Source organism: Apodemus sylvaticus, chromosome 5, assembly GCF_947179515.1.
Source record: "Apodemus sylvaticus chromosome 5, mApoSyl1.1, whole genome shotgun sequence".
Lineage (NCBI taxonomy): Eukaryota > Metazoa > Chordata > Mammalia > Rodentia > Muridae > Apodemus > Apodemus sylvaticus.
Window position 1 is genome coordinate 11,638,649 of NC_067476.1, and position 24,795 is coordinate 11,663,443.

General features: G+C 50.0%; 1 protein-coding gene across 2 annotated transcripts in view; it reads left to right on the forward strand.

Moving 5' to 3' along the window:
• Positions 1 to 1,134: 1,134 nt before the first annotated feature.
• The window catches only part of Eng (endoglin), a 37,679-nt gene continuing 14,018 nt past the window's right edge, over positions 1,135 to 24,795 (forward strand). The window contains exons 1-2 of one of the 2 annotated variants that reach the window (XM_052182199.1): positions 1,135 to 1,590; positions 11,794 to 11,948. In XM_052182199.1, coding sequence (XP_052038159.1) covers positions 1,524 to 1,590; positions 11,794 to 11,948 — 222 coding nt within the window. In that variant the 5' untranslated portion in view covers positions 1,135 to 1,523. The remainder of the gene's footprint in view (positions 1,591 to 11,793; positions 11,949 to 24,795) is intronic. The other variant, XM_052182200.1, reaches the window with a different exon arrangement.

A 24,795-nucleotide genomic window follows, 5' to 3' on the forward strand; every position in this document is an offset into this window, starting at 1 on the left:
GGAGGTGGGCAGAGGTGGGCATCTTAACCTCCCCGCACCCGTACTATTGCCCCAGGATGATGCAAATACCCCTTCAGTGCTTTCATCTCTGCTTGGTCCTTCGCTTGCTGCATCTGGACTCTCCCAGCCCCTGATGCCTCTCCAGGTAACTCAGGTTTCATCCTCGAGCTTCCCTGGGCCTGACCCTAAATGTTCTCCAGCAGCCTGGTGGGTACACAGTATGTGTTCACTGTTTGCCATCCGAGCAGGGGCCTTTCTGGGATTGTTGCTGCCTTAGCTGAGGAAAGGAGCTGGATTGCTAAGCAGCCCCTGCGGGCCTGGTCCAGGGCTCAGTGTTGTAACAGGCTAGCATCTGGTCCTCAGAAATCTCCCAAGAGCCTGGCTGGGGAAACGGACCCAGCTGGGCCCTGAGCTACAAACAGGTAGCTGAGATTAAGGGTCCGACCCCATGACGTACCTGGAAATAGGTAAGGCAGGTCCAACCCAGGACTATCAGACTTCAGAAGTGCCATGAAAGTTTGTGCCTGCCCTCTTCAGAGACAGAGTGCTCCTATGTATAGCCCAGGCTGACCCCCAAGTTGTAGCCCTTCTGCCCTGGCCTGCAGGGAGCAGGAATTATAGGTGTGTGCCACCAAAGTCATCTGTGTTTTCCTTGCCTTTGGGACTGTGTGGGCCCTGATCATCTCCGTGGGGACAGTCTCAGCTGCTCTACTATGCTAACCTGGCAATGTGTCTTCTTCATGTTGGGCCTCAGTTTCCCTGTCTGTAATATAAAGGGTGCAACCCTGTAACTTAAAGAGTGATGCTTCTGCAAGTCTGTGTTGATGCTGACTGGGACCAGCTAGAATCCCGGGCACCATCTTCCCAGAAGGCTGTCTGTCTCAGAGTAGTGCATCGTTTGTTTTCTCATCTGTACAATGGAACCCGAGCTACTGGGGCTTCAACCAGACCTTGTCCCCTATTAGGCTGCCAGATGTGCCCTCACCAGCCAGCCTTGGCAAGGGTAGATGGAGGGTGGGGTGCATGGGGGAGGTCTGCCGTCTGGGCCCTCCCATCACCCCACCTCCTCCATCCCCGGGCCCCCCACCCAGCGACAAAGCCTGTGGCACTTCCTCTACTGGCCTGGCAGGCAGCCTGGCCCGGCCCCTTCTCTAAGGAAGCGCATTTCCTGCCTCTCTGGGCCAAGCTGGATGAGCTGAGCTCCCTGCCCTGACAGTCAGTCCCCTGCCTTCATCTGTGTCCCGTCCCCAGACCAGGACCGCCGACAGCTGCTGTCCAAAAGAGCCCAGTGTCTCTTTCCCACCATCCAGTCAGCTAGAGACCCCTGCCCTGCTGTGAGTCTCGAGCCCACTTCTCCTGACTTCTCGGCCGCCACCTCAGAAGGCTGGAGCAGGGACGTGGTCGCTCCGGCCGCCTGCTCCCTTCGGATCCCCGCTCGAACCCACGCAGGCCCCGGCGCCCGCCCGCAGCCCTGCCTCTGGATACCGGATAAGGCCCAGCGCGCAGACTCCCGGGTGGACAGCATGGACCGTGGTGTGCTCTCTCTGCCCATTACCCTGCTGCTTGTCATCTATAGCTTCGTACCCACAAGTAAGTGTCTAGTACCCCTGGGTGGGGACAAGCCCAGGCTAGACCCTGGTTGTTCCAGATTTTATTCCCCCATTCTAAACTCCTAGCTGATAAAGCCACCCCCAATGTATTAGGTAGGAATGGGATCACCAACTATTTTGGTTCAGTGGAAGTAAAAGATTTCATAGGATGCCAAACTTAAGCATTAAAAGTCTGAGGAGAAGTGGAATAAATAACTATTTACGTTAAGCCTGTCACCTTCCTGTTATCCTTCCTGCCCTGTTCAGCTATCAAGAAGGCCAGGAGTTAGAATGCTGTGCACTACTGGGTGTATTCCCTCCCTTCTCTGAGCCTTCAGTTTCCCATTAGAGGAAGTTTAGGAAAGAAGATGCAGGACAATAAATTTAGGCTCTGGATCTGACTTTGTCCTCGTTGTGCTCAAGGAGATCTCAGGGGATAGCCTTGATCTCAGGGGATAGCCTTGAGCCCTCTGAGCCAGCGGATGCTTGTTGGTGGTGAAATCATTTGTCCAAAGAGTTTCTGTTTTACTAGCTTCAAGTTCTCCCATCATCCCTGGGCTTTGCCCTGAACCCCACAGAACCCAGCAAGGCCACATGCTCTGGCCTGCCTCTGTTCCCCTTTCCGAGAAGGACACATGCTCCATTAGGGGCTCTGTGGATCTTCTCAGCCAGGACGACTAAAGAGATCTGAGGAGGGTCGGTGAGGAGCCTGGACCCCAGTCCTACTCACGGTGGCTCTCAGTGAGGCCTGCTCCTCATGCACCCTCCCTGAGGATCCCCGCCTGGCCTGCCGACCTGCAGATTCAGGGGCGTGTGCAAGGGATGGGATGGGCAGACTGAAGGAAAGAGTGTGGAAATGGTGGGGCCATCCCGGCACCCAAAGTCCACAGTTGATGGGAAATCTGTCATCACCGGTTAACCGGAAATTGAGTCTCAGAGGGACTGAGTGACTTAGCAGGGATTTGATTCAAGGCCTGTGGCTCTCCAGAACCCTTATTCTGACCACATGTGACCCTGCAAGATGGCTACCACAATTAGACCATTTCCCAGAAAAGAAAATGAAGATTCTAACTTTCTGAATCCACCTACTCCCACAGAGCCTAACCCCAGGCTGGGACAGGATTGGGGAGACCTGCCTTGTAGGATGGGAGGTGGGGTGTCAGTGTCTAGGGAACTGTCCAGATTACAGACAGGTCCATTGTGGGGGTACGCATATTTCCTCAGAGCTGATTTCAGCTCACTAACCCTCAGTTCTTATTTGGAAATCAGAGTTCAGTGGCACAGGGCCATTTTGCCTCTCCCCCTGCAGAGCCAAGGGGTACAAGTGCCCGCAAGGGTGTAGATGAGGGTAAAGTGGCTAAAATAATTAGGAAACATGAGTTCAAGTTGTGATTAGCTGGGTGCGTAGCTCTGTAGTAGCGCTTTTACCTCCATAGGGAAGGTTCTGAATTAAAAATAAATTACACATATTTACATTTACAGATGCATATATATATATATATTCATGTACATATTTACATGTGTGTATACATGCATACATACATACATACATACACACACACACACACACACACACACATATATATATACATATATAATTTATTTTCTTTCTTGATACCAGGTTTCACTATGTAGCCCTGGCTGGCCAAGGCACAGAATTTAGCTCCTCAGTGTTTAGGGTCAGGATGGAAGGCACAAAAAATGGGTCCAGTCTCCCGGGGCACAGCACAGCCGAATTTTCTAAATCTGTAACTTGTGTGTGACACCTTACCCTCACAACTCAACTTCAAAGCCCTAAGCCAGGTGTGGTGGTACACAGCTGTAATACTTGGGAGGCTGAGGCGGAACTATTCACACAAGTCCTAGGCCAGCTAAGATCATGTGGTGAGTTCAAAGCCAGCCTGGACTATATAGGAAGATTCTATCTTAAAAAAAAAAAGTCAGTCCTAGAGAATCACTTGTCTACTGTAAGGATGTATGGCCCACAGGTACCCGTAATAAACCCAGCAACCAGATTCCACCCAAATGTCCATCAGCAGGGTCCCACTGAAGTCATTCCAGAGAATGCCATCTAGCAGGAGCCACAAAACCAGCGGATCCATCCGTCCTGACACACAGATGTGTAGGACACATCACACCGTAAGGACCCTACACAGTGATCAATTTTTACTAATAAAAGGACAATGATGCAGTTTGCACAGAGAAAATTCTGGAAGGAGGTGCACTCAGTGTAACTGTTCTTCGGTGTGCGATTTTCTAGAGAAATCGGAGATATGGATTTGTTTAATTAGTTTACATGTATGTTTTGCCTGCATGTATGTGTGTCCAAGGAGGTACAGACAGTTGTGTAACCAGGTAACAGCCTCCAGGTTAATGCCAGGAATCGAACCCAGACCTGGAAGAGCAGCAGATGCTCTTTTTTTTTTTTCTCCCTCGAGACAGGGTTTCTCTGTGTAGCCCTGGCTATCCTGGAACTCACTCTGTAGACCAGGTTGGCCTCGAACTCAGAAATCTGCCTACCTCTGCCTCCCAGAGTGCTGGGATTACAGGCGTGTGCCACCACCGTCCGGCTGCAACAGGTGCTCTTAACCACTGAGTCAACTCTCTGGCCCTGAAATTCCTTTAAAGAACATGCACGTGGAGATTCTTAAAGAACAACGTAACCATGTGTTTGTTCCCCAAACAAAACTGATGAATGAGGGACTCTGGGATATAGCTATGTGGCAAAGCGCTTAGTGGGTGTGAGGCTATATAAAGAGGAGAGCAGGGGATGGGGGACTGAGGGAGGCATGGCGGACACAGCTGTAATGCCAGCACTCAGGAGGCAGAGGCAGGATCAGAAAGTTGAGCTTAAGTCAAGCTCAAGGCTAGATTGGACTAGATGAAGACCTGTCTTGACAGAAAAAGAGGGGGTGGGGGAGCAAGGGAATGGAGTGGGGGAGATAAAAAGAGAGGGGGGAAAGCATTTTTTAAAATTTTAGGTCCATGGGCCAACAAAACAGCTTAACGAGTCTTTACCTATTGCCAAGGCTAACAGCTTGAGTTTACTTCCCAGAATCTATGATGGGAAGAGAGATCTTTATGTTGTCCTCTGACCTTTGCATGCTTTGGTGGACACACACACACACACACACACACACACACACCACTCCTTCCAATTAAGGCTAGCATATAGCAGCAGAGCATTTTTCTAGAATATTCCATGTTCAATCTTCAGTCCTGCAGACAAACACTCCCAGTTCTGTTGGCATTTGTAAGCTGCCTCCTAGGTTTTGCAAGGCATTCTGGCTCCGCACGTGAGCGCGTGAGAGTCTCCCGGACCCTTCCGAAGCGCCATATTATTTCATGGCATCATTTGAATTCTATCACTGCCGGTCTGCAGTTCTGGAATATTCTGCCCATCTGCATGTCACCATTTGATCGGCGAGTCCCTGGCTGAATATTTAAGTTGTCTCCCTTTTGTTCTAGTTTGGTGCATGCAACAGTCCCCGTATTTTGGCTTATGTCATTTGGAAGCTTCGGGCACTTATGGCGTGAGCCTGCTGGCTGGGGTTAGGCACCTGTGGCTGAGCGGTGTTTCCAAACAGTAGGTATCATTTGCCTGCGGCTGGGGCAGAGCATGACCTGAAGTCTCCTTGCTGCTGGGTGGGAATCTTGGATTCAGTGCAGAAGGAGCTGGTGGCAAAGGGCAGAGACTGAATCTATGGTTTCTAGCCACATTCCAGAAGGATACGCCGAGAACTGCATTAGTCAGGACAGTGGGACCTATGGGGACATGGTCACAACCCATGACCACTATTGGGACATTCTCCCTCTTCACTGGGATTCAATTTATTCACATTGCAACCACCTGTAACTCTAGTTCCAGGGAACCCCAGGTCCCCAGGCCACCACAGCCACACGCATGCATCCACATAAGCGTCCACATAAGCTTGTGTAGGCCCGCACACATGCACATGAATAATAACATAAATTTTAAACAGTAAAAGAGAAAAAAAAAGATTTTCTCTTACCTCAGCCAGAGAGACAGGGACAGAGGACTTGCTCTGTGTCACATGTGGGCCAGTGCTGGGACCTTGGGACACAGGTCTGCTCTGTGTGCTCTGGGGTCGTCAGGCAGATCTGGCCGTTTTCAGTGACAGGCTCTGATTTCTACCCCAGGCTGTCTGCTCTAGCCTGGCCTCCTCTCTGGGCCTTTTGGTGGCTAGGCATGGGAGATTTAGAATGCTGGGGGCCCAGTTCTGGGCTCTTCCCCTGCCTCCAGACCAGGCTTTAGGGCAGCAGTCCTGCGAGTTAAGGAGGAGGTGCTCGTTCTAGGGTAAAGTGGATTTAACACTGATGCATAAGTGGGGTGATGGGTATGCCAGCTGACATTTATGTAGCGCTTACTGTATACCAGCACTGGCACTGGTCTAGGCTGTTCCCCTCTGTTGCAGTGAGGAGACTGGAGCCTAGCAGATAAGAGAAACGGCTAAATAACAATTATTAGAGTGGATAGCCATGGCCCTAAGGGGAGGGACAGGCATCTTCCTGAGGTTTGATCCCCTCATTTCAGAGACTTGGTCGCCCATCCCAGCCCCGCAATGGCCTTCCATCTTAGATGGGACCCTGGGACGCTGCCCTACTGTTTGTGTCCTGTCTTCTCAATTTTATCCCAGACAGGACCTCAGGACATCTCTCAGACCCCAGAGGGAAACAGAGTCCCAGAACACTAGGAGGACTTGACAGCAAGTTCAGATAAGCCTTAAAATTTACTTTACAAGTTGTGTTCTGGCCCACCCAGCCAGACAAACACCAGGGACAGGGCAAATCGGTGTGTGCTGTCGTCTGGGAGTGCAGGCCCTTAGAGGAAGCTACACAGCTGCAGCCAAGTGTAGGTGTACTTGGGAGACTGAGGCAAGAGAATCGAGAATTCTAGGTACACCCCAGATCCATAGTCAATTTCAGGGCAGCCTGGACTGTAGGAAATCCTGTCTCACAGCCCAGCCCAGCACCGGGGAGCCGCTCAGGGGTTAAGAGTATTGGGAGGACATATCATATATGGCTTCTCAGAATCCATATCATATAGCTCACAATCGCCTTTAGCTCCAGCACTAGAGGATCCAGTGCAGGCACACACACACACACACACACACACACACACACGCTAAATGAATCTTAAAAAGAGAAAACCAGAGGTTGAGAGATGGCTCAGTGGTTCAGAACACTTGTTCTTTCAGAGGACCCAGGTTCTGTTCCCAGAATTCACACGGTGCCTCATAATCATCTGTAACTCCAGTTCCAGGAGATCTCACTCCCTCTTCTGACCTCTAAGAGCACTGGCCGTGGTTACATACATACATATATACATATATTTGTACATACATACACATACATATAAAATAGGTATATACGCATACATATACATACATGAATATATACACATACACGCACACATATGTGCATACAGCATAATACATGCATACATACACAGTTGTGCACACCCATGCACACACACATAACGCACACATGCATACATACACATATACATACATATAAAACACCCATACAGAGAAAAATGAATGCATGTGAAAACAACACAACAAGAACATAGGCCAGGTGAGGTGGCACACACCTCTGACGCCATCACTTGGGACAAGGAGATGGCAAGTGGGATCTCTGTGACACTGCCTGAGAGCTCAATAAGGTCATCTGGAGCTGTAGAGTGAGACCCTGTCGTTTGTTTGTTTGTTTGTTTGTTTGTTTGAGACAGGGTTTCTCTGTGTGGCCCTGGCTGTCCTGGAACTCATTCTGTAGACCAGGCTGGCCTCGAACTCAGAGATCCACCTGGCTCTATCTCCTGAGTGCTGGGACTAAAGGTGCACATCACCGCTCTCTGGCTAAACCCTGTCATAAAATTTAAAACACAACACTGGGAGATCATTCAGCTTGTAAAGCATTTGCTACGCTAACACTGAGCATTTGGTGCCCAGAACTCACTCAATAATAATGATAGTAATAATAACAACAATAATAATAAGTATAATAAAAACAACAACCGGGCGTGGATCTGGGCAGAGCAATCCTCATGCTATTGAGGGGGAGACAGGAGGCCCAGCCTACCCAGTGAGCTCCCTAGAGGGAAAGACCTTATCTCAATCAACAAGGGGTGTGGTGCTGGGGAGCCCGGGTGTACACTGCCCACGTGTACAAGCACACATGAACACCCTCACACACTTACTTCCCCACACACATGAGAAACAAAACCGCCCAAAGCATCAAAGCAGACAAAGGCAGTGAAGCGCCACCTGATCGCGTGTGATTCTGAGACATCGGGTCCCCACACACCTAAGGAAGTACCTTCCCCCACTTCTCTCCTTTTGGTTTTATTGTTATGTTTTTTTGTTTGTTTGTTTGTTTGGCTTTTTTGAGACAGTTTCTCTGGGGAACCCCGGGCTGCCCTGGAACTCACTCTGTAGACAAGGCTGGCCTGGAACTCACAGAGTTCCACCTGCCTCTGCCTCCCAAGTGCTGAGATTGAAGTTGAGCGCTGCCTCCACCATTGCTGCCACCAGTGTGAGGCTAGGAGGCACCTGCTTCAGAAGAGGCCAACAGTAGTTCTGACAGAGACAAGTTGGTCCGGCTGTCAATAAAACATGGTCACTGGGGTCTAGACAGATGACTCTGCAGGTTCCAGCACTGGTCGTTCTTGTAGGAGACCCAGATTTGGTCCCCAGTGCCCACATGGCGGCTTACAACTGTCCATAGCTCCAGTTCCAGGGGTTCTGATGCCCTTTTCTGCTGTCTGCAGGGCACTGCTTGCACACAGGACACATACACACATACAGGTACACACTCATGCACACAGAACTAAAATAAATACATCTTAGAGGATGGCCATTAGCCTGAGAAAGGGCAAAGGTGGGCAAGGTGTGTTTGGAGAAAATGTTCACCACTGACTTGGAAGGACATAGTCACCACAGCAGTCCCTGAGCCATCTCTACTTGTTAGCAGATAGCTTAGCGCTGTACTTGTGACCAACTCTCTGAAGGTGACAGGATTTCCACCTCCCAGGTGTAGGGAGCCAGGCACGGAAGGGAGCCTGGCGGCCGTGCAATTAGGATGGGAATTTGTGGAATGTGTCAACCTCTCCATCCTTTGACTTCAGCTTGCGAATTTGACTCTGTGGGTGTTGGGAAACTCCAGGAAAGACATACTCTGGGAAAGAAGGGAAAGACCGTGGGTGGCCTGGCTGGGAGATAGGACATCTACGAGGTTTTGATTGGACTCTGAAAAGAGTAGAGGGTGCCTGAGCAGGGAGACTGAAGAAGACGCTTGTCAGAAAGCACCATCCTCGGTGTCACCGACACTCACAGCACCCACGGGAACCCAGTAGTTGAGCATCAGTACTGACTTACAGACACACAGAGCACGTACTGGGGGCTAGAAGTAGACCCTCAGAATTCACAGCCAGGCCTGTGGCTGAGAATCTAGGTCTCCTAGGGAAATTCTTTAGCCTCCCTAACTACCTGTGAAATGGGCGTAAGAACCACTCGCTCCCTCCAAGGGCTGCTTGGAGGAATGGACTCATACAGAGCCTCCAGACAGGAAGCATGATGGGACCTCCCGTGTCGTTATTGTGCCTACCAATAAGAGTGAGGCCTTTATAACCAGGCCATCGGGTCCCAGAGTGGCTTGATGACCTCCAGGAGCTATTTGGGCTGGAATGGGGGCTGGCTGTGTAAGGCTTGTGCTTGTAGGGTGAAGGAGGAGGAGGAGCAGTGGGAGGATGGTCCAGACTCTTCCTCAGGAGGTCGGGGTCACCCAGTTCTCCAAGGGTGACTCGCAGGCCCCCAGCGGCGCCTCCTCCAACAGTTCCCGGGAGGCCCCCACAGCTCCCTTGGTGCCAGGGATTGTTTTCAGCTGGCCTGGGCCCGCCTTGGGCTGCTGGAGACAGGCTCAGGCGTCACACTCCCTCCTGTCTCCCCATTCTCGTCTGTGGGGTGGGGGCAACCAGTATTCGAAAAGGCCCCAAAATAAATGGGCCTCTTATCTGATCTCCCAGCCTGGCCTGTTATCTGATCATTACATAATGGCCAGGCCTGTGGCCTCTCCTGCTGGCGCTGGCTGACGGCATGGAGGAGGCGGCCTCAGGCAGCCCAGCCCAGCAATGCCAGAGGAACTGGGGTTCCTGGAAATCTGGGGACAGGGGGCAGGGAAAGTCCGAAGATCTGTAGGCCAGATGGTGGGTCATGTGGAGGCCCAGAGGGCAGCCATTGCTATGTATGACCTTGAGGTAATCGTCCTGTCTCTTGAGGCTGCAGCCTTCCCTTCTAGGTAGGAGTGGGGATGGATCAGAAGGGAAACTGACAAGAGAAAATGTCTATTGGGGCGAGGAAAACCTCAGAATTAGCCCTGTCCTCAGCCTCACCCCAACCCTTAAATGCAGGCAAGAAAACTTCAGAAAACTACCACATGCCCTGCCTCACAAAGGGCTCCCAACAGCTTCTAGGGCCGAGAGCCTTCTCTCCCTATAGCCATTATAGAGACCAGGAGACTAAAGCCCCAAGTGCTGGAATCATTCTCCAGAACCACACAGCCTTGCTTTGAACCAAAATACCGTATTGTCCAAACACACAGATGTCTCTTGCGCATTGTTAATGGGATTAGAGTAATGGCTGCTAAGGTCTGGGCTCTCACAGCAGCAGCAGATACTTGCCCCTATTCTCCTCTCAAGATGGAGATATCTGAGGGAGGGTATTGGAGGGTGTGAGGCAGCCATCTTACCTCCTTCTCTGACCTCAGTGGCTTTGGGCCCAACAAGCTAGCTACAAAGGTGGGGGAGAAGGCTGGACAGTCCACAGGCGCCTGGGGTTCAGGAAGAGGCGGCCTGCCCCCCATCCTCAGCCCTGGCGTCAGCTGGACGTGAAGCCTGGCCCTCCTCGCCCATCTTTGATCTCCAAGAAAACAGGAAGTGAACACGACAAGATGGAGACATAAACTTCCAAACAGCCTCTCCTTCTCTGTCCCTCCTCCACAACCCCCCTTCCCCTCAGCACATTCCTCAGGACGAGGTGTAGGGGCCTCATTTCCTCTTCCTCCTCTGCTGGGTCAGGGTGAAATTCCATTCCTCTCCCTTGGGACCCGTGTTTCCGGGCCGCCCTGCGGCAGGCTGTGAGGCCTGCTTCACATCTCCGCCTTCAACCTGGGCTGCTCCCCCTGAGGCAGGAAATTCCCTCCTCAGAAACAGCCTCTTAGGAATGGACACCTTGAGGTCTGAAGAGGGAAAACTGTTTCCCTACCTCACCCCCACCCAATACACACACTCATTCTTTTGGATTGAACTGGCCTTAAGACTTGGGGTCCACCATGGGCCCTGCCTCTTGGGTCACCCTGCCACTAGTAGATAGCTGGGCACAGTATCACTTGCCTTTAATCCCAGCACTGGAGAGGCAGAGACAGGCCATCTCTGTGAGTTCAAGGCCAGCCTGGTCTACAGAATGAGTTCTAAGCCAGCTGGGACTATACAATGAGACCTTGTTACAAAGAGAACAAAAAACAAACAATACTTCTGATATTAGTTAAAATTTAATTTCAGGCAATCTGTCTTTGTAATTCAAGTATATAATTATATATTTAAAATTATACCTTGAAAAATGATACACGTTTATCTGAAATTCAGACTTATTAGTACCCTGACCCTTACCTTCCAACTCTTGCCTTCATAGAAACACTATGATCCTAGGAGAGACTTTCTCTGGCTGTGCCTCAGTTTCCCCATCTGTGGAAGGTTACAAAATGATATCTACCATGTAGGGTAGCTATGAAGGTATCATGATGCCTTGAGCTCTGAGCTCATTCATGCCTGGTACCTAGGAAATGTTCAGAAAGTGAATGCAGTTGCATCCAGGGGTGGCAATGCACACCTGTAAATCCCAGCATTTGGGAAGCAGAGGCTGGAGAATCAAAAGGTCAAGACCATCCCTGGCTACATGACCAACTCGAAGCCAGCCTGGGCTACCACAAACTCTGTCTCCAAATAACAACCACGACGACAACAACAACAACAACAATAATTCTTAAAGAGAATACGAATACAATTAGTGCTTTGTCCTCCCAGTGCTGGGGATGGCCTCGTCCACGCTAAACAAACATTCTTGCCCTCCTTCTCCTAACCCTTCTTCCTTCCTCCTTCCTAACCCACTTTCCCACTGTGTTTTCCCAGCAGGTCTTGCAGAAAGAGTCGGTTGTGATCTACAGCCTGTGGACCCCACAAGGGGTGAGGTGACATATACCACCAGCCAGGTCTCTGAGGGCTGCGTCGCTCAGGTTGCCAATGCTGCACGTGAAGTCCATGTTCTCTTCCTGGATTTTCCCAATGTGAGTACATCAGGCGGGTTTGGCGGGATCCCTTAGGAATCGGAGGAGCTGGGGTGAAGGGTGCCTTCTCGTGGCTTTACTAGGGCCTCAGCCACGAGACTGATGGGACAGGTCCTGGGAGGGCCCCCTAGGAGGTGGCCTTTTGGTAAAAGGGATGATCTTCTGGAGAGCATCACAAGAGCCAGCTGGAGGGCCAGTGAAGTGGCTCACGGGGGCAGGAGCTTGTGACTCACTGGGTGAGGGGACTGGCTGCCATTCCCCTCATGCCATGATGACGTGAGTTCAAGTCTCTGAACCTACCTACATAAGAGAAGTAAAGAACAACTTCCTCAAGTTGTTCTCCAATTTTTAATACATATGAGCGTATGCATGCATGCTTGTATACACACACACACACATACACACACACACTTTTTTTTCAAGATAGGGTTTCTCTGTGTAGCCCTGGCTGTCCCGGAACTTACTCTATAGACCAGGCTGTCCTTGAACTCACCAAGATCTACCTGCCTCTGTCTCCAGAGTGCTGGGATTAAAGACATGCGCCAGCACACCTGGCCAGGGACCCAGATAGAAACGAGCTAGGTAAGTGTCAGTGTGAACTGGGGGAGCTTGTGCCTAGATGCGGCCAGTGACGGCACTCTTAGCTGTTCAGAGGACAGGACTCTGCCCTGTGCTGGGCTTTCCCTCACCTCAAACATCTGTGACTCCACCAGGCATCTTCTGAGACCCAAACCCAGCAAACCAGTCTCAAGTCTGATCTTTAACAGCCTGCCTCCATCTGTCTAGACGTGTCTCTTAGGAGCAGTAATAGCCCATTTGTCAAATGCTTACTGCGTGCTAGGCATCAGGCTATAGCCTACTGTCACCTAGGAACCTTCTTTGTGTGACTGATTAGTAGTTCTTTTTGAATTAGGGTTCATGTAGCCCAGATTGGCCTCAATTTTGCTATAGAGCTAAGGATGACTCTGATCCTTCGATCTCCATCTCCAAAGTGCTGGGATTATAGACACAAGCACCACATCTGGCGTACATGATCCTGGGCTTCAGGGTCAGGGTCTCGTGTGCAAACACTATCAACCCAGCTACATCCCTAGCTCAGATACAGACATGGTGGGGGCTCATTAGGGCCCATTATTATTCTTATTTCTTGGAGGAGGAAACAGAGTCCAGCCTTGAGAGATAAAACACAACTGAAAGTCAGAGGGCACACCAGAATCCTAGGAACCTCAGAGTCAAATTCAGGTTCACTGGCCTGCCTGGGCTGCAGCCTACGCCTGACTGGTGTGGACTGAGGCCACAAGAATGAATTAGGAGCATGGGATGAATTTGTGGCCAACCTGCCCCTAAAACTGTTGAGTTGCTTTGCATTTTGTGTAGTGATAAGGAGGTGTTCAGACCACCAATATCGGGGGGCCCTGCCTGCCACAAGGACTGTGGGCTTTGATAATCCCCAAGGTACAGATAGCACCCAATCCATTTTATTTGGCTTTCATAAGCATAGCAATTGGTTTTCAAGTCGGTAATGGTGTGGAAATGAAAGATGCTTTCCTGTAAAAGTTCATTTTGTTCTGAGGTTTAGGGCCTTGCACCTCTTCTGAGTGATCTTGGGGTTCCCTGACAGCAGAGCCAGGAAGAGGAAGGCCTCAGCCAGATAGATAGCCAGTTCTCTGGGCCACAGGTGTGTCGACAGCTCAGGCCAGGACACCAGAAGCTGAGGTTCCGACAGTGGGTCCAGGAGGGGTACTGCAGCTGCTAAATGCTTAGGTGGGGCTTCCTGGAGGATGTGGCAGGACAGAGCAGCTGGAACCTCCAAGTGTGGAGGACATTGGGCACAGCAGGGGAGAGGGTAGAAGTGGAGGAGAGGGAGATTCTGCTCAGATTCTGACAGGACCTTGAGGGTCCCCTAGGGGCAGAACTGGAGAGATGGCACTTATTGGGAACTTGTTTTTTATCTACGAGCAGTGGCGACCACTGAAGGATTTTTAGGGCTGTGTTGGGCAGTAACTCATGGCATAGTCCAAGGATTCCAGTGCTTGTGACAACAGAATTTCTCTGTAGCCCTCTTCTGTCTCTTCCAGAGAACTCTATAGATCATCTGACATTTTTCTTTTTACTTTTTGGTGTTTTTGAGACAGGGTTTCTCTGTGTAGCCCTGGCTGTCCGGGAACTCACAGAGATCTGCCTGTCTCTGCCTCCCAAGCAGCTGCTGCCACTTTATCTCCCAACTGATCTTGGGAGGTGACATCTAACCTGACAGGCCAGCCTTCCAGCCCTAGAACTCTGAAGGATATACATTTTGAAGGGGTGGTGGAGAGCTGGGGTCCTGGAGACCCAGGGTTCAGTCCTGGGCCTGTCATTGGCCTGTTCCTTGCAGAGTGCATGGGCTGTGGAAGGTTCGCCCCTCATATTTTTTTGAGTTCAGAGGCTCGCCCAAGAATTATGAAGGTATGGAATCTGGTCCAGGGCCTGGCCTATTCCAAATAATTAATCTATTCCATAAATGAATGTATGTTTGTATAATGGATACATCCAGATGTGACCATGATACAGTGTTTAGGAACAGAGCTTTTAGTCAGACATTGCAGTATGAGACTGAAATCCCAGCTACTCAGGAGGCTGAGGCAGGAGGATAGCTTGTAAAACTACAAGTTTTAGGCCATCCTGGGCAACGTAGCAAGAGTTTGCTCAACAAACAAACCAAGGAAAAAGGAATGCAGACTCTGGAGCCAGTCGGTCGTCATCTGAACTTCGACTAATCTCGTGGCCACATCACTTTGTTGGCAAAGCTGTCTGGACCTTGGTCTTCCCACGGGAAACACGGAGACGATGATAATTGTTCCTACCTCTCAGGTTACTGTGAGACTCCAATATAAAGAAAGCAGAACACAGAACCTGCCCACAGTGAGAGCTCTAGTTTGGCAGTTGTAAATTTAGTCGTTATTACTTTTCTTTTCTAGATTCCATTTTTCTTTCTTTCTTTCTTTCTTTCTTTCTTTCTTTCTTTCTTTCTTTCTTTCTTTCTTTCTCTCTCTCTCTTTCTCTCTCTCTCTCTCTCTCTCTTTCTTTCTTTCTTTCTCCTCCTCCTCCTCCTCCTCCTCCTCTTCTTCTTTCAGTTTTTCGAGATAGGGTTTCTCTGTGTAGCCCTGGCTGTTCTGGAACTCACACTGTAGACCAGGCTGGCCTCAAACTCAGAAATTTACCTGCCTTTGCCTCCCAAGTGCTGGGATTAAAGGCGTGTGCCACCACTGCCCGGCTGGACTCCATTTTTCATCTGTAAATACTTGGACATGACCCATTTTCCAATCATCTTCCATTTGGATTTCTCTTTAAGCCTCACACTAGTTCAAACCCTATGGAGAACAAGAGGCAGAGAGAGTGAGACTCCATTTTCAGGCAGGCAAGGGAGGTTGAGTCTCGTGGAGCTCCTGGCCTGTCTGTCCAGGATCCTGTTCAGTCTTGGTGCTGTGACCACCAAGGAGCCCGCGACCTGCCCAGCACTTACTTTCCTTCCTGATCGTCTCCAGGAACAAGGTCCGTGCCACTGTCCCTCGCTGCCTACTCTACCCGGGTGCTGTCTGTGCTCAAGGGTAGAGATAGAAAGTAAAACTGAGCCACTCGCAGGCCAAGACTCGGTGTGATGGTGTGAGCGCTGGAGCTAGTCATGCTGGGAAGGAGGAGAGGCTGAGGATGACTCACCGATTGTAGAGAGGAAGGGATTCGGGGGCTGCACCTGGAGCTCAGTTGTCAGGGTGCTTGTCCATCACGAGGCCATGGGTTTGATCCTCAACATCTCATAAACAAGGAGAAGCTCAGCCCCTGAGAGGCAGATGCGGGAGCATTAGACGTTCCAGATCAGGCTAGGGCGATGGCTCAGCAGTGAAGGACACTTGCTGCCTTTCCAGAAAACCCACGCTCTGTTCCCAGCACCCGCATTGGGCAGCTCACACCCGCCGGTAACTCCAGCTCCAGAGGCCCCGGCACTTAGTTCTGACCTCTCTGGGTGCCCACATACAGACACAGACACACATTAAAGAATAATTGTTTTTAAGTTCAAGGTGACAAGGCTCGTGCAAAGGCCTAAAGGCCACATGCATGGGTGCACAGGCCAGTGTGGGTAGCACTGCCTCCCCTGACCTTTGGCCTCCTTTGTCAGTCCCTGGCACAGAAAGATGGCTTTCCCGTCCATCCTCACTTGGCTTTAGAGCCATCAGATTTCCTGTGTGTGGGTGGCAGATGAGTGGTGGCAGCCAAGAACCCCAGGAAAGTGGCATTTGAGGTGTCTGTCTGTCTGTGTGTCTCTACCTGTCTGCCTGTCTGTCTGTGTCTGTCTGTCTTTGTCTGCCTGTCTTTCCCTCTCTCCCTCTCTTCCTCTTTCCCTCTTTCCCTCTTTCTCTCTCTCCCTCTCTCCTCTCTCTCTCTCTCTCTCTCTCTCTCTCTCTCTCTCTCTCTCTCTGTGTGTGTGTGTGTGTGTGTATGTGTGTTGAGGAAGTCTGTAGACAGACCAGGGCCTACTGGGCAGGGGTTATCTCACTGAGTCCCCAAAAGGACAGGCCGGAGCCTGGATTCCGGGAGGTGCCTAGGGTCACATCCTGACCTTCAAGACGGGAACAGGCCCGGTGCCTCAGCGATTTCCATCAGGCTGACTACACGGCTCTGCTGCCCCAGACCTAGGAGCCAAGCTTGCTTGGTTGGCTGCTGATGTGCTCCCCCCCACCCCCAGGCAAACTCAGGGAGCTCCTTCCTCAAGTTAGCCAGCCAGGCTCTGACTCATGCCTAGCCAGAGGGGGCAAGCAGAATGTGAGCCAAGGGAAACCTCCCCCGTTGCCCTCAGACTATCGTGGGAGGCCGCGGAGGGGCTGGGGAAGGCGCTCAGAAGTACCACACAGAACAGGCTCTCTGTCACCCATTTCCTGTGGCACCTCTGCTCCATAGCGGGAAGCCTGCAGCACTGAAGGAATATACCTGGAATCCTCTTACACCACAGAGCCTGTTCAGCATACCCAGAACCCCTGATGTCTTGCTCAGTTCTCTCTGAGTCTATTCTACAGGCTGCAGGGGAGTGGCTCTTATTATAGCCTCCAAAAAAGGACCTTGCTGGGCTGATGTGAGTTCTTCTCTACCTGAAGAATGGCAGAGCTGGCTCTGGGGGGAGGCAGCCCAGGGTATTCTGGGCTGGGTTCCTCTCATTTGGACACAGGAGCTCCCTCACTTTGCTATCAGAAGCAGGGTGAAGAGACCAAGGGGTCCTGGGGCTGGAGCTGCCTTTGTGCCTTTGTGCCACACCTTGCAGGGGATGAGCAGGGAAGGGAACTGGTGTAGCTGGGTCAGGTGGCTGGGCAGGGACTGTCATCATCTCCTCAGCTTCGGCACTAAGTCACCCTGAGAGTACATATTTATTGGATAGATGGACAGATAGGTAGTAGATGAAAAAAAAATGAGGGGGGCTGTAAAGCCGGAAGAAAATGGAATGAAGTCTTTTAAGTCCTGAAAGTAAACAGCTGTGCATCAAGAACACTATACCTGCATGATGCAGGAAATATTAAAAAAGAGAACCTGCCATCTCTCCTGCCCCACCAGGCCATGGTCCTGCTCTGGGATTGGCATTGATGGTTTACAGTACTAAGTCCCAGCAGGGTCCTGCTCCCCAGTAGTCCTGCCTGCCTGGCCGTCTCTCCTGCGGGGGTCCTGCGGCATCTCGCTTGCTTGTCCGCACATCCCAGGGTCTGTTACCTTTCACCTCAATTACCCGGTAGAAGCATGACTCTTAATGTTTATTTAGTTAGCCAATCAGATTTATGTATATTATAATCACAATTGCAAGATGCCAACACAGTAATTCCAGAGCCAATTAAAAATGATAAAGCTTTCTCCCAATATTTCTTTTTCTTTTTCTTTTTTGTTTTTGTTTTGTTTTGTTTTGTTTTGTTTTGTTTTTTTGAGACAGGGTTTCTCTGTATAGCCCTGGCTGTCCTGGAACTCACTCTGTAGACCAGGCTGGCCTCGAATTCAGCAATCTGCCTGCCTCTGCCTTCCAAAGTGCTGGGATTACAGGCGTGCACCACCACTGCCCGGCAGGTCTACTTTTTTAATATTTCCCACAACACCTGCAAAATTATCTTCCAATATTGATGGAGAAATAAAGGTAATTTGGGACAGACACAAATGAAGGTAAGTCATAATTAAGAACTGCAGGGGGTCCTCCGTGGGACTCCTTACAGAGAAGAACCCTGACTATACACACTGGCCTGGGAAAGAAACCCCAATGCCCTGGACCTTGTATGAAAGCAAGAAAAGAAAATACCAATAACTTTGCAAAGCAGAACAAACCTAACACATTTACAGGAAGCACAGAACAGAACAAACCTGGCATAGTTACAGGAAGAAGCAAAATCACTTCTTACAATTATCTTACAAGTACATTGTTTCGACAGTTTCTCTTCTTACTGGCTTCTAGTTCAGTGCATCACAGCTCAATAGGACACTGTCTTTCTCTCTCCGTGTCTCTGTCTCTTTCTCTGTCTCTCTCTGTGTCTCTGTCTGTTTCTGTCTGTCTCTGTCTCCCTCTCTCTGTCCTTTCTGAGAAATGCCACTGAGGAAGACATGAATGTTCCCTACCCACTGGGTGAGATGTTCTGTCCGGATCTGTTAAGTCCATTTCATCCACGCTGCTCTTGGCTCTGGAGTTTTCTTTGCTAGCTGTTGGTTTGGAAGACCTGCTGAGTAGGAGAGTGAAGGCTTGAAGTCTCCTGGTGCTATTGTATCAGACCTGGTTGGTCTTTGTATCTTAGAATGTTCCTTTTATGCAATTGGAGGCTCTAATGTTTGGTGCATAGAAGTTTACAATTGTTGCATCTTCTTGAATTGTTTCTTTTATTAATCTGTCCTGTCCCAGCATGGCATAGTGACCCACATCTTTAATCCCAGTACTCAGGAGGCAGAGGCAGAACAGAACAGGTACAGCCTGGTCTACAGAGTCAGTTGCAGGACAAACAGAGCTACATAGTTAGACCCTGTCTCAACAGTAACCAGGTCAACAACAACAAAACAACAACAACAACAAAACAACAATAACAACAACAAAAGGCAGCACCCCTTTTTATCTCTCCTAACTAGTTTTGGTTTGAAGTTGACTTTGTCTAGCATAAGAATAAGCTTCCTGCCAGGCAGTGGTGGCGCAGGCCTGTAATCCCAGCACTCTGGGAGGCAGAGGCTGGCCAATTTCTGAGTTCGAGTCCATCCTGGTCTACAGAGTGAGTTCCAGAACAGCCAGGGCTACACAGAGAAACCCTGTCTCAAAAAAAACCAAAAAACCAAAAAAACCAAAAAAACCAAAAAAAAAAAAAAAAAAGAATAAGCTTCCATTTTCTTGGGGGTTTGTTTTCCATGGTGATGTGAAGTCTCTGGGTATCTTTGTTGGCTAAGATGCTTCCGGGAGACGGCACATGGCTGGTTCTCCCTGTTTATCGAGCCCGTTAGTCTGTGTCTTTGAACTGGCAGGGGTTCTTGTGCCTTCCCAGTGCCAGGCTGATAGGCATGTGCCGCTGCATGCAGCTCAAACACATCATGTTTAAATATATTTAAACACTTAAAATATTTCAAACTAGACATGGTGGTACATCTCTCCAGTCCCAGTAATTGGGAAACAGGAACTTGAGGTCAGCTAGGTCGACATAGGAAGTTCTAGGCCAGCCATAGCTACACAGAAAGACCTTGTCTCAAAAAAGAAAAGAAAATCAGGCTAGGACTTGGAGAGATGGGTCAGCCTTTAAGAGTGCATGTTGCCGGGCGGTGGTGGCGCACGCCTGTAATCCCAGCACTCTGGGAGGCAGAGGCAGGCGGATTTCTGAGTTCGAGGCCAGCCTGGTCTACAGAGTGAGTTCCAGGACAGACAGGGCTACACAGAGAAACCATGTCTTGAAAAAAGCCAAAAAAAAAAAAAAAAATCAGAGTGCATGCTGCTCTTGTAAGGATCCCAGTTTGATTCCCAGCACCCATGCTAGGTGGCTGTGAGCCAGGGGTCTGACTCCCTATTCTAGCACCTGCACACACACACACACACACACACACACACACACACACAAAACATTTTATTCAGGAGTCAGTCATAATGGCACATACCTGTGACCCCAACATCCAAAGACTAAAGATGTTAAGTTTGAGACCAGACCTGCACATAATGAGATCCTGTCTCAAAATGAGGTGGTGACATATCCCTTTAGGGCTATGCCGAGAAATCCTGTCTCAAAAAGCCATAATAATAATAATAATAATAATAATAATAAACAATAATAATAAATTGGGGCCAACTGGAGTGTCACATTCCTGCTTCCCAGTTCCTTGGGAAGTTGAGGCAGAAGAATCACTAGAGTGCAGTGCAAGGTCCCATCTCTTAAAAATAAAGAATCCCATCTGCATTAATAGAATCTCTCGGTGGGCCCAGAGGGGCTGGCATGGGCATCGTACAGCCAGCTAGGAGGCGGGATCCCTCCATCTCCACACGTGCACGAGCAGGTAGACTGTCTACCTCCTGCTCCAGGTCAGGCCCAGAGAGACAGACTGACCGTCCAGAGTCACAGAGCTACGTCTAATGCAGGCCTGTCTGGCTCCAAACTCTTTCCCCGACACTCTTCCTGTGTGCACTGTCGCAGTCTGGGTCTCCTCTAGGCTGGCCCTGGGAGGGTGGGGGCTGCAGGCAGACCCAAGGCTCCACCCCTAGAAGAATTGCTGGAAACGGCGTTCTATAAGTGGCTACTAATACTCAGGGCCTCTTCACCGAAATCCCCCTTTCCCGACACCAACCACTGGGCTAACAATGGCATCTGAGGGACAGCTGGTACAAAAATAGCAACTGGTCTCCCACCCACCCACTCAGGGAGGGAGGCAGGCAGGCCCGTGCTGGCAGGCCCGGGGACAAGGAGCTGGCACATACGTCATTCCTGTTGGGCCTCCAGATGCCCAGGAGTCCACGCTGAAGATGGGCAGCCCAGACTGTGAGTAGGCAGACCCTTCCTTTCCCTCTCAGGGGACGAAAGAGGGAAATCACCATGCGTGCATACGGCTGGCATGGTGAGTCAGGGTGGAGGGGAAGGGAAGTGTTTACTGTGGAAACGCTGGCTGAGTGTTTCTGGTAACGGGTAGTCATCAGCTAGGTGGGGAGCACACAGCCCCCAGGAGCTCAGCTTTCAGGCCTCTCCATACCTACCTCACACTGCTCACCCCGGGGCCTCAGTTTCTCTCAGCCCCTTCCTCTGTACACAAGACCCTGGTGACAACAGAGTGGGGGTTTGCTTTATGAATTTGGGAAGAATTGCTGAAACTTGTCACAAGTGTCCTGAAGCTCCAGCCTTATGACCCATGGTCCCCTGCAGCACGACCGTGTCCTGACCTCCGATTCATTTCTTCACTTCCTCTCTCCAGGGCCCTTCCTGATCTTGGCTTCCAGTCCCTTCCTGCTCCCATTTCACAGATGAGTAAAGGGAGGCACCAAGGGCTAGGAGCTATGGTCAAGGAGTTGCAGGGTTCGTGTGCAGGGCACTTTCCTCCTGCTCATAGTTCCTGCTGTTGCAGCCATGGGTGCCCTCCCAAGGTGGCATAGCACCATCTCCCTGTCTGCACATGTCTCTTGGCATAGTCTGCCAAATTATTGACTCCGTCTATTTGCTGTCTGCGAGTCTTGAAGCCTTCCTTCTTCAAGAGGCGAGTGGATATGGCTGGTAGCAGTCTGGGTTAGAGGGAACACAGAAAAGGTCCGCTACTGCGTGGCCAAGCGCCGCGCACGCGCGCATCACTCCAGCACTGGCTCTCGTGTCCTCGACTACTGACTCCACTGTCTTTGGGTGACTTCTGCTCTGGAGCCTGGAAGCTGAGAGATCCCTGTGGCTGCTCTGGTCAGTCCGCTCATGCTGTGAGCTCAGCCCAGAGCGGAGCGCGTGTCCCACTGAAGCCGGAATGCGCACGCACGCAGTTGCTTGACTGAGGGAAAGCCACCGACTTGAAGTGTGTGGTCTAATTGAACTGAGAAGTCGCAGGTTCAGGGAGAGACTCTGTCTCTAAACAAAATATAGACACGTAGCTGTGTAACCTAACGAACCTGTGTAGTGCAAGCTACAGTCAGGGGGGCAGACTGGGCCACCACCAGGAGGACCACGTGATTTCCTTCACTAAATGTCTGCCTCCCTCCCTCCCTCCCTTCTTTCCTCCCTCCCTTCCTTCCTTCCATTTCATGTATATATATTTGGGAGGCAGAGGCAGGTAGATCTCTTTGAGCTCAAGGCCCGCCTAGTCTACTGCCCATACCAGCCAGGGCTTTATAGTGAGACCCTGTTTCAAGAGAAAAAAAAAGGCTATGTATGTATTATATATATCTCTGTATGTGGTACCCGCACATGGGTTCAGGCACCCACAGAGGCCAGAGGTGTCGGATTCCCTGGAGCTAGGTGGAGCTAGTTAGCTGCCTGAGGTGGGGACCAGGCTCATGTTCTCAGGAAAAGCCATAAAAACTCTTAATTTCTGAGTTATCTCTCCATTCCCTCCAGCATTTGATTTTGATTTTAGTGTTTGAAATGTAAAACAGATATATTGCATTTCAATATATTTTTGGAGAGAGACAGGGTCTTTTCTTTTTTTTTCTTTTTTTTTTCTTTTCTTTTCTTTCTTTCTTTCTTTTTTTTTTTTTTTTTTTTTGATATATGTAGCCCTGACTGTCCCAGAACTCACTATGTAGACCAGGCTGTCCTTGAACTTAAAGCGATCTGCCTGCCTCTGCCTCCTAAGTGCTTAGGTCAAAGTTGTGAGCCACTACGACCAGCTTAAAATGCATAATTTTAAAATTGGTAAAACAAGATACTTATGAAATCAAAATTTAAATCCATTAATAAACATTACTGTGGGCCAGGGATACAACTGAATGGTAGAATGTTTGCTGGGCATCACAAGACTGGGTTTGCTCCCTAATGCTGTAGCAGTGGTGGTGGTGGTGGTATTTCCACATGTCTGAAATGCATCTTTTCATTATACTATAAGTCACTGTGAGAATACTTATTTAACAATAATAACCTGGGGGCTGGAGAGATGGCTCAGCAGTTAAGAGCACTGACTGCTCTTCCAGAGGTCCTGAGTTCAAATCCCAGCAACCACATGGTAACTAACAACCATCCTTAATGGGATCCGATGCTCTCTTCTGGTGTGTCTGAAGACAGAGACAGTGAGAAACCCTGCCTCAAAAACTAAGATGGAAAATGGCAGAGAAACATATCCAGACTCGAACTCTGGCCTCGACATGCACACACAGGCAAGGGAGCCTGTGCATACACGCAGACACTACACACACTAATAAGCATTAAAATAAAGGGACTGGAGATCTTTATTGGTCTTGGGCAAAGACCCGGGTTCAATTCCCAGGTCATGGTTGCCCATAACTCCAGTTCCAGGGGATCTGACGCTGCCTTCTGGCCTCCATGGGAACCAGGCACACACTGGATCCAGAGCGTGCGCGCGCGCACACACACACACACCAAAGTTTAATTTTTAAAAGAATAAAAGAGTTAATTAAAAAAAAATTAAAGAAAGGGATCACACGCCTCCAGGACAAACCACCCGGCACACGTTGGAAACTAAGCGAGACCGTTTGCTCTTTTCCTCTGTCGCTGTGGAGAGTAACACAAAGAGTGATTAGGAGGGTCGTTTACTGAGGAGCGGAAATATTTCTGAGCAGATTTTTCCAGGGGCTGAAACGCTTGTCTCTGGCTCTGTGACATCAGTCAGGGAAACAACAGGGAGACGATTAGAAGCCAGACCCTAAAACTTTCCACTGATATCTCTGTGCTAAACTGGTGCTCTGCTTTCTGACAGAAGACAGAGCCTACAACCAGCTAATCAGCTATCGGGCTGTGGGCTGCTGGCAGGAACTGCCAGAGACTGTGTCTGGGAAGATTTCCACTTGCCTTTGTTCTCCGGAGACACCAAGAGGCTTCTGAGGCACCGACGTGGGCCAGGCGCCTTTGTCTCCTGCTTTGTCTCCCGCTCATTCCCCAACCCTCCCTCACCCAGCTCACAGCTCAGAAGAAGTTTTGATCTGGCCTTCTTTTCTTTTCTTCTTAATCTTCTTGACAGAGAAGTGTGACATTGCCAGCTTTCCATGTGATCATGGGCAAAGAGACCTCACTTCTGTGACTCGGGTTTGTGACAGTTTTAGTGGCACCCACCGCTTAGGTTGTTTCCGTGGGACTCGTGTGTGAATACAGGCAGAGTCAGGGCATGTGCGTGCGATCTACCACTGAGCTGCATCCCCAGCTCTAGGAACAACTGTGAATGCCTTGAGTGAGCTGCATCGGAGTGGCCTCCCAGGGACGACAAGAGAAGGAGAGGGGACAGTGAGAGAGATCACTGCTTCCATGCATAGGCCCAGGTTACAGCAGGCCCTCAATGGAAATCATCCTGAGCGCATGTGCTGGGATGTGGCTGGCGGTCCAGCTCTGAGCTAGGTAGGAAGAGAAACGAGTTTGAGGCCAGCCTGGGCACAAAGCAAAAACCTATGAGGAGAAGGAAGTGGAAGAGAAAAGGGAGGATGAATCTCAGAATCCTGAATGTTACGTGAAGCATGGACCAGTCTTAGTTTGTCTTCCTTTTTGCTTGGTTGGGACCAAGTTCATTCATTCACTCATTCATTCATACCTTCTTCCCTTTTTAACTTAATCATTTTTTGTTTAATTTGTACTTATTTACTCTCTCTCTCTCTCTCTCTCTCTCTCTCTCTCTCTCTCTGTGTGTGTGTGTGTGTCATAGTGCTGCGCTACTTTGCAGACAGGTGACTGGCAAGAGGGTAGGTCAAGCCAAGGGGGGGGGGCAG